This window comes from Trachinotus anak, unplaced genomic scaffold (genome assembly GCF_046630095.1).
Source record: "Trachinotus anak isolate AG129_WGS33_773 ecotype Australia unplaced genomic scaffold, CSIRO_AGI_Tana_v1 ptg000013l, whole genome shotgun sequence".
Classification (NCBI taxonomy): Eukaryota; Metazoa; Chordata; class Actinopteri; order Carangiformes; family Carangidae; genus Trachinotus; species Trachinotus anak.
Genome location: NW_027273864.1, coordinates 15,933,691 through 15,942,513, shown reverse-complemented (window position 1 = coordinate 15,942,513; position 8,823 = coordinate 15,933,691). Strand labels below are relative to the sequence as shown.

The 8,823-nt window shown below is 40.3% G+C and overlaps 2 protein-coding genes across 2 annotated transcripts; one reads left to right on the top strand and one right to left on the bottom strand.

The window, feature by feature from the left end:
* Positions 1-272: 272 nt before the first annotated feature.
* On the bottom strand, positions 273-6,559 carry bysl (bystin-like). The gene is made up of 7 exons (XM_071493322.1): positions 6,139-6,559; positions 4,912-5,068; positions 4,652-4,790; positions 4,164-4,297; positions 3,906-4,066; positions 976-1,078; positions 273-828 (listed from the first exon to the last, which is right to left on the bottom strand). Exons 1-7 carry the CDS (start codon positions 6,404-6,406, stop codon positions 474-476), a joined length of 1,317 nt encoding a protein of 438 aa, XP_071349423.1. The 5' UTR covers positions 6,407-6,559; the 3' UTR covers positions 273-473.
* A 128-nt stretch (positions 6,560-6,687) lies between these two features.
* On the top strand, positions 6,688-8,793 carry med20 (mediator complex subunit 20). Its single transcript, XM_071493329.1, has 4 exons — positions 6,688-6,799; positions 7,074-7,219; positions 8,033-8,286; positions 8,376-8,793. Exons 1-4 carry the CDS (start codon positions 6,786-6,788, stop codon positions 8,595-8,597), a joined length of 636 nt encoding a protein of 211 aa, XP_071349430.1. The 5' UTR covers positions 6,688-6,785; the 3' UTR covers positions 8,598-8,793.
* The last annotated feature ends 30 nt before the right edge of the window (positions 8,794-8,823 follow it).

The window sequence follows — 8,823 nt, the reverse complement described above, 5'->3', positions numbered from 1 at the left end:
GATATAATTCAAAGGAAAAACTAATCTGATAGGTCAGAGAGGGTCAGCTATGTTATAGAAAATCTGCTATTTCTACCAGAATTTCCTTGTTGATGGTACCCAGACAAAACAATGTTTTGAAAACCACACAGATCACAAGTATCACTTCATGATGACTGGAACAAACAAACCAAACAGACAGTCCTTGCTGTTAACTTTCTTCTACCAGCTTGTGTATCTCTTAAAACAGCTTTGAACATTAAACGGACTGAAACAAATGATCCTTGACCAACTTTTAAGGATTCAGTTTGTTTTTAATCCAATTTTTTTGCATTAAAATGTCATTAAATGTACACAAATACCAGTCTTTGTATTTCTAAGCGATCGCTGCACTGCAATGGCAGGAAAAAAGCTCAGAGATTCATGATATGAAATTACAACATCTACATCACTACTGAACTCATCCAAGCAGGAGACCATACCAGACTGAATCCTCAGTCCATTTCCACTGTAACAGGGAGCCCTATTTCGATATCCCGTGATCCTGAGCTTTGCAGTTCTCGGCGAATCTCTGCAGAGATCTGAGGGTGTGTTTGTATCTTTAGCAGCTCCAGGAGTGCCGTCTTCTGTTCAGAGGCCAGGTCAGCTTTGTAGCGCTGAGCCAGGGTGAGTAAACTCTGATGCCACAGCACAGGAAGCACACGTTTTTCATTGCGGAAGGACAGGAAGTGGGCCACCAAGGCATCCAGGACACGGAAAGGCAGGGCGTATTTCTTGTCAAGCAAGAGACGCAGGAAAATGCTGTTGGCGCCGTTATACTCCATCTCTGCCAACTTAAGCATCGCAGCGCTGAAAGACAAACATCGTGCGTGTTATATAACCTACCATGTTATACAACCTTGACTGTGCTTTAACTTGCCGACGTCACACAATTTAAAGCTTTCACTGACAACTTCATCCTTCATCTACGGCAGATGAAGTGAAAGGAAACCTTACCTGGAGTGGAGCACAGGGATTGAGCACTTTGTGAGTATGCTCCCGATGATGATGGCTTCCCTGAGTGTACATGTCCCTGATTCACACAGAGGAATCAGTATACCTGTGTGACAGAGGAGGCACAAAGTATTAAAAGAGTATTCCAGCAACTTAGTATTGCAAGTCTATTAGGTGGGGAACAGATTTTTTTTTTAAAAAAAAGGTCAACAATTGATGGAGGTGAAGCCGAGATAATCCTGACTTTTAGTCCCCTGTTTTGCTGAAGCTTTTAAAATACTGGATCCTACACTTACAGTAATGCAAGCTCAGAGCATCTTTCATGACGGTGTGTTTGTGTCATATGGCGTGGACGGATGAGATGGGAAAGATTCCCAAGTGTTCACGTCATTGGAGAACCCAAGACAGCTGCACGATTGAGTTGGCTGTGCTGGTGTTAAATAACTGTGCGATGACAATGGAACCTTATGTCCATTATATTTGGGTTTAATTACCAGGAGCACCAGACTTTATCTTTCATTACACATCCATTTTATTATGCAACAAGTCAGACACTGTGTACTGGACCTTCGCACTTGAATGTTAAGTTAATTGGTAATTATGACAACATTAACGTGGCATTACATCCCTCACTGCATAGCCAACGCATGCAGTTTGTAATGCAGGCTTACTGTTACACGTTTGTAGATACCCTGGTTATATCACTACAGGAATTTTCTCAGACTTGACAAAGCTCCCCTCTGAGCCACAGAGCACATTATATAACTGTTTTCACAACTTTGGTACTCCCTGTTACAAGTAGTTTGATTTTGACCTGTAAAACTGATGCAGCGTTCCCTTTAATATAAACCTTTATTAGTACTTAATTTACATATCAATGTTACAGTAAGCTATCCTTTGATTTAATACCACAATTAATAAGTGATAGACATGACAGTAAAAACAGTTTTATTGATTGAAAGAAACTCAAATTTCTTATTTTCCTGCCAATATCCGTCATAAAGAAAGAAGATGTTTACAGATTACCAACCACTGAACTGACTACAGTGTAATGCCAGAGGTAAAATAATATTACACTGTGCATATTATCCTGAATTATTAGCTGCTAATAATTTTCTGCTTTGTTTGCCTTTCATGTTTAAACAAGAAGAATAAAGAATAATGTTTTAAACATTACTAATCCACTATAACAGAGCCTTCACTGCATATCATGAAAAATGTGTATCATGAAAAATACACATAAAACTAACAGTTACGTCATCAACTTAATTTATATTTCTGTAAAAAAAAATTACCTCAATAACTTAAAATAAATGGAATGGTCAATTAGCCCCCTTCTTCATACTGTATGTGGTATACAACACAGTGTATTAGTGAGCAACACTGCCACTTAGTGGTGCTGTCTCACATTGGTGATTTTCAAAATGTGGGTTGCTGGATGTTTGGAGAAAATAGACCCATCAAACTGGGACAATTTGTGAGCATGGGACTAACGGGATTAAATAAGGAAAAGAAGATCTACAACAATTACTGTCCAAAACAAATTTTGGATGTATGAAGGATGATTTGACCCAATTAAATTTGGTGTGTTAATTACTATGCTTCCATATCCAACAGCGTTATTTACCCTGTGGACACCAGCTAATCCTCTGCCATCGTCCTCAGAATAAAATGTCTAAATTTAGTGCTGAAATTAGAGACGTGACATGTCCTAGAAAGCTTGTATTTTCATCCTCTGTCAAATCTTCTCATTTATTCACTATCCCCACTTTTATTTTTATTTTTAGTGTGACTGGAGATTAGCCCAACATTTACTGGGCCTTTAATAAAACAATAACTAATGGTACCCAACACGACGGCTACTGTCCACAGGCCCATGATGCCTGTCAGCATTCTCAACAAAATATAGTAATGGAATAGTAATTTAACAATACTGAGGATGGTGGAGGGGATATGACTGGAGGTACTTTAGAATCAGGCTCTCAAGAACAATTTTACTTTTTTACTCTCAGCTTGTCCTCTACTAGGTCATAGAGGACCTGGGATATTATTTTACATCTAACAGGTGAAAGCATTGAAAAATTAGAAGCTAGAGGATTGGCACTAATGCATTCAGTCCTTAACAATCAAATAATGGGCACTATTCTACATTGACAGTGAATTAAATGACTGTTAGTAATGTGTGTAATGTGTGTAGCTACTATTGCGTCAACAGACTTTGTAGCTTTTAACCACTTTCAGATGACTATTAATTAAGATTTCATCTGCATATGATCTGTGAGATCCTAAAAACAGATTATATAACAAAGGACAGCCAGCATGTATGAAACTAGCAAATCCCATGAACATAACTGTAAACTGAGATACATTTCATAGTCAGGTTGCTTTTAACATGTTTGTTATTATCTGCAAAAGCATGAAGTAATCATGTTTTTACATGGAACTAAGATTTGCAAAACAAAGTTCCAACACACAACTTATTTTTGTTCATATGCATTCAACGAACAAACACTCATATCTTTAGAATTACTGGTGGGGATTTTTTTTTTAAATTTGGACAAAGGCAGAGTCTGCGGTCTTTATGCTAAGATAGGGTAAACATTTTGCTGACCAGAGCTCTGTAGTTAATTTCTCCTGTGGAGTTTCTGACCTCTAGTGGCCCTGTGGAATATAAGTGGGTCCCTGTTTGGTTTGTCTTGTGCATTAGCATGATGACGCATTTGCACACAGTTGACACAATAGACAGTCCTGACAATGGTTTCACGCACAATGTGTTTTAGTGAGTAATACTGAATGTAAATATAACTGCTGTTTGTTTACAAGTAAACTCCACAGGGCCCCTTTAACACAGAGACACAAGATTTGTATTAATCTTCTCATCTTACTCTTACCAAAGCTAAATGTCCTTTAAAATTGCGAACTTTCTGTCTCACCTTTAAACCATGCTCCTGGTTTGAACAAGGCCTTCTTTAGGGCACTGTAGAGATGAAAGTTGAGTCGCTTGTACTCTGCAATATCATCCCGTACTCTGGGCAGCAACACCAGGTTGTAAAATCTCTGGGCCATTCGCTCTTTCAGATTGGAGGAGAAGATTCTATAACAAAAGCATGGAAAACATATTTCATCGTACTATGTTAATGATAATTTTGTCTGTTTCTTTACAGTAATACTCTAACCAACTGGGGGCTCACCTTGTTGCTTGGTACATGGCAGCTGCAGTCCAGGTCTCAGGCTCAGTTAAATACAGAACCTGCTCCCAGTTTGCAAGTGCTGGGATTATTTTAAAAGCCTTTGGCAATTTACCACTGCGATACTTTGACAGAACCTGAGGCAAAAACAACAATAATGACAATTTAACTCTTCCCATTTACACTCAGACACAAAAAATACTTTAGAATTGCTATGTAGTCTTTACAAGACCTCTTCAAGAAACAGGCAGTGTTCATTGGTTTGTGCAAAACAATTCTACCTATGAACATGAAGGAATATTGGTAGACTTTGTATCATGTAGAGATCAGACCAGTGAAAAAATATCAAATTGCACCGATGTACCAGGCAGGTTGGTAAAAAGAAATCACATTCTCATTCTTCATTTCCTTTAATTCACTCATCTGTATTTATGTCCATGTGTGGTGCGTTCACTTACGCATGTGAGGGTCTACATTTTAGGACAACTCACCTTATTGACACCTTTGTACACTTCTATTATCCTTGGGTCCAGTTGGGGCATTGGACGTCCCGACACCTCCGACATTACTGTTCCTACCTCTGTCTGCTTCTCTGTGATCTTCTCCATGATGATATCAGCTAAGGTCCGTCTACAAGAGCCACAAAGAGACAACACAGCTAAGCATTTAAGGAAGAACCTGAACTTGTAGTTTGTGTTATTGAAGTTCACAGCCACTTCTAAGGTAGAGTCGGGATTATGTTGTGTCTTGCCTCATTGGCGGGTTCTTATTCATGAACATCTCAATGGCCTTCTCATCATCGGGGTCAACGTTGACCTCAGTTTCACACTCAGCATCACTGTCACCAGCACCTGCCTCTCCCAGTGCTGGCCACTCCTCATCTGAGTCTGCATCCTGAGAGCCAGACCCTAAAATTTGTTTATGAGATAAAAGATTGTTAATTGCATAATCACACTTGCACTGTACTGTATAAGATATACACCTCATCACCTTATCAAATATCAGTAAACTGATATTTGTAAGATTAAGTGAAATATCTGATGGAATTTTACAACATCAAACATAATCAACATGTTAAACACACTAAGATTAAGGAAAATTATTCCAGAGTCTGTAGAAAGTAAATGGTCGTAAATATACATTATATGGCCAAAAGTATATGGATGCGCAAACATTACAGCCATAGGTGAGTGCTGAATATTTAACTCCTTAACCATGAGAATTAATGTACTAGCCTCAACTCTTCTTGGAAGGCTTTCCACAAGATTTTGGAACCTGTGTGCTGGGATTAAGTCCCATTCAGCAACAAGTGCATTAGAGGGCTTGACCACTGATGTTGGGCAATAAAGCTTTGCTCACAGTCACTGTTCAAAGTGCTGGATGGGGTTGGGGTCAGGGCTCTGTGTGATTTCTACCACGCAAACTAAGAGATCTGATTCTCTATTGACCTTGCTTTGTGGATGAGGGAAGTGTTTTGCCGAAACAGGAAAAGGCCTTCCTCAAGATGCTGCCACAAAGTTCAAGGCAAGCCAAGGTTGGATTACCAACAAGGCAAAAAGGACATCTAACCACAGGGGCCCCAATTAAGTGCCAATCATTTTTGCCCTGGGGTCTCCTGAGAGGTTAATTTAACCATGGCTGTAGCATTAAGTTTTCCCTTAACTGGAATAGTGAGATAAGACCTTGAATAACAGCCTGAGACCAAAATAACACAAGAGTAACCCAATATTAGAAGAACTGTCCACATACTTTTAGGCATATTGTAATTTTTAGTATGTACTATATGATGAATCCAAAACATTTAAAAATACAAACTGTGAAGTTATCCTTTACAAATGCCTGTCTCCCTACATGGATCTCGAACTAGCTCAGTCACGCCAGACCCCATTCATATATCTGTCAATTTAGTGCATTTCATGTAAAGGTTTAAAGCGCTGGTGACATCAAGAGGCTTCAGGCGTCTTGTGGTTGTTCTTACCGAGGACAGTGACTGGTGTTTTCTTCTTCTCTGGTGCCAAGCCATATTCGGTCTGAAGCTCTTCTTGTTGAATTCGGGCCTGTTGTAAGATCTTCCTCGACAGACGCTCATCTACGTATTTGTCTTCGTTTTCTGCCCGGCTGTCCCTGCCCTTCACCCGGCCTCGGACTCGCACTGTGTCCGCCTGCAGGATCTGGTCAGCCAGCGCCAGCGCCACCGCTCCTTCGCTCCTCTCTCCTCCTCCTTTCGTTTTTTTCACTTTCGGCATCTCTGCACTTTAACAGCTACAATATTGGCGTGTTTTTTTTTTTTTTTGTTAGCATGTGCTAGCTGAAGTCTTAGACGAACAAGTACTGTAAACAGTCACTTGTTCAACACGTGTAGATGGCCATAGCAGGGGGAAGTGACGTAAGTTACGTACTGCCGTAAAGTTAGTTTTTAACTTATAAGAATATAAAGTTCGCCGTTTTGTTGGTAAATTAATTTACTGTTGATGTTATATGAATAAATATAGCTACGTGGATTCAAGAATGTCTCTTTGCTGCTTAAAATCTTAAATACGCTGATTTAACGTCACCGGAAAACTACACTTCTAACCCGGATGTATTCAACCGAGAGACTCGACCACAACTGGAGGCAAAACATCAATGGGAGTCACTTGGTGAGATGATCACTTTATGGGTTTTTTTTAGCTGTACATGATTTTTTAATATTCCTTATATCCAGTTCCCCAATTTACACAAAGGCGCATCTTCAGTTTTCCGTCGCATGTGTTTTTGTTGCTCTGTTTGATGCTCACGATGCTCTGCAAAACCGGGCGCAGCGCTGATAATAAACAATAATACCTAACAAAGAAGATGTCACCCGGCTTCTTTGCCCTCCCTCCTCCTTCAGACTAGGCCGATGTTTGCTCAGATGAGTTGTTTTCCCCGCAGTGTGTGCCAGGTGCCTGTGGCGGAGGGGAAGAGTGTGCAGCAGACAGTGGACATCCTGCACAAGAAGCTGGAGCAGCTGGGCGCCGTGAAGCAGGGCAGCTTCTGTGTGGACTGCGAGACGTACCAGGCCACAGGAAATGTCAGCGGTAATATTTAACTATATTTACTCTACTCTGTATCCTGGCCTCGCTTTTAATCGTTGATGTGTCAACAGACCATCTAAGAACAAAGGAGGACAGTAGAAATCTTTACAGTACACTGGCGTTACTCTGTAGGTGTAGAAACTGGAAAAATGTAAATGTAAAAGACTGAAACAATCGGTCGTTAATCAACTTTGGTAGTCATTTAAGTCATTTAGCAAACAGAAATGACAAATATCTGCTGTTTCCAGCTTCAGGTTTTCTGTTTTACATCAATGTCAACTAAAAATGCTTCGTTTTTGCCCAACTGAGAGAACAAAACAAGCACTTAAGACTTCACTTAGTGCTGCAGTAAGTTGTATGTGGGGCATAGTGTACTAATTTGAAAAATACGTTCTGCATTAACGAGTAATTTGTGGTGAAGAAAAAAAAAAAGATTAATTTATAATGACAATAATCGTTAGCTGCAGCCCTAATCACAACGAAATGGTCCATTGAGCATGGATCTTCTCTCAGGCAGTGGTATTATTGTTGTAACAAGTATTTTAAATACTTGGGTCCTTGAATTTGAGGTAATTGGGCCTGGTGTTTAGCAAGGTGTGGGAACCCTGACGTTGCTGGCTGGTTCTATCTATATATATTATCTTTATTATCACTATTATATTTGACAAAGTTTGTTATATTTTTGCATCTAAAACATCTAAACAGCTCCCGGTTATGCTAAAGTAAAATTATTGTGCAAAGTGACCACACTGTTCTTAGATACAGTATTTGAGTAAATAAACACTTTTGACAGTCAGCCTTTCCTGCCTGCTACAGGTCAGCCCTCCAAGCTCTTATACGTGATGCACAACTCTGAAACTCCCCTGAGCTGCCTAGCCCTGTTTGAAGGAGGACCCTGCCTCATAGCTGATGCAAACTTTGACGTCCTCATGGTGAAGCTAAAAAGCCACTTTCAGAATGCCAAGGGACACAAGGTGGAGTGTCGTGGTTCGAGATACCGCTACTGTGACTTCTTGATAAAAGTTGGTACAGTGACAATGAGCTCCAGTGCCAGAGGGATCTCAGTAGAGGTATGTGCTCATAGTTTGATTAATTCTGAGAGTGGAGACGTTATCATTTTCCCACTGTGACTGCATGAACTCTTGGTGTGTCTCCTCAGGTGGAGTACTGTCCCTGTGTGGTTCCCGGGGACTGCTGGAATCTTATGAAGGAGTTCATGCAGTCCTTTCTTGGCCCCAGCGTCCCTGAACTGCCGTCTGTGTTTGCTGCCAAGCCCGAAGGACTCTTTGCACCAGCAGACAGTGTTGACACCATGACGCAGTACCTGGAGCTGTTTAACAAACTTCGTAAACTGCAAATCCCAGGAAGTAATGTGCGTTGAACTGTCAGTGGGAATGAAGAGATCTATTTTTTTATGTTTGTATTGATGCTGGTTTAATTCTGGGCCTATTGATCAGCATGGTATCTAAGCATTTTTGAAAGTGTGGGCTTCTTGTTTCAATATCTGGAGCCTCACTTATGTTAGGGAGGGTGTCTATTTGATGAAAACATCTTGTATTAAAGAGTGGAGAACAGTAGCCTGAATCTCTGTGTTTCTGATCGTTTCC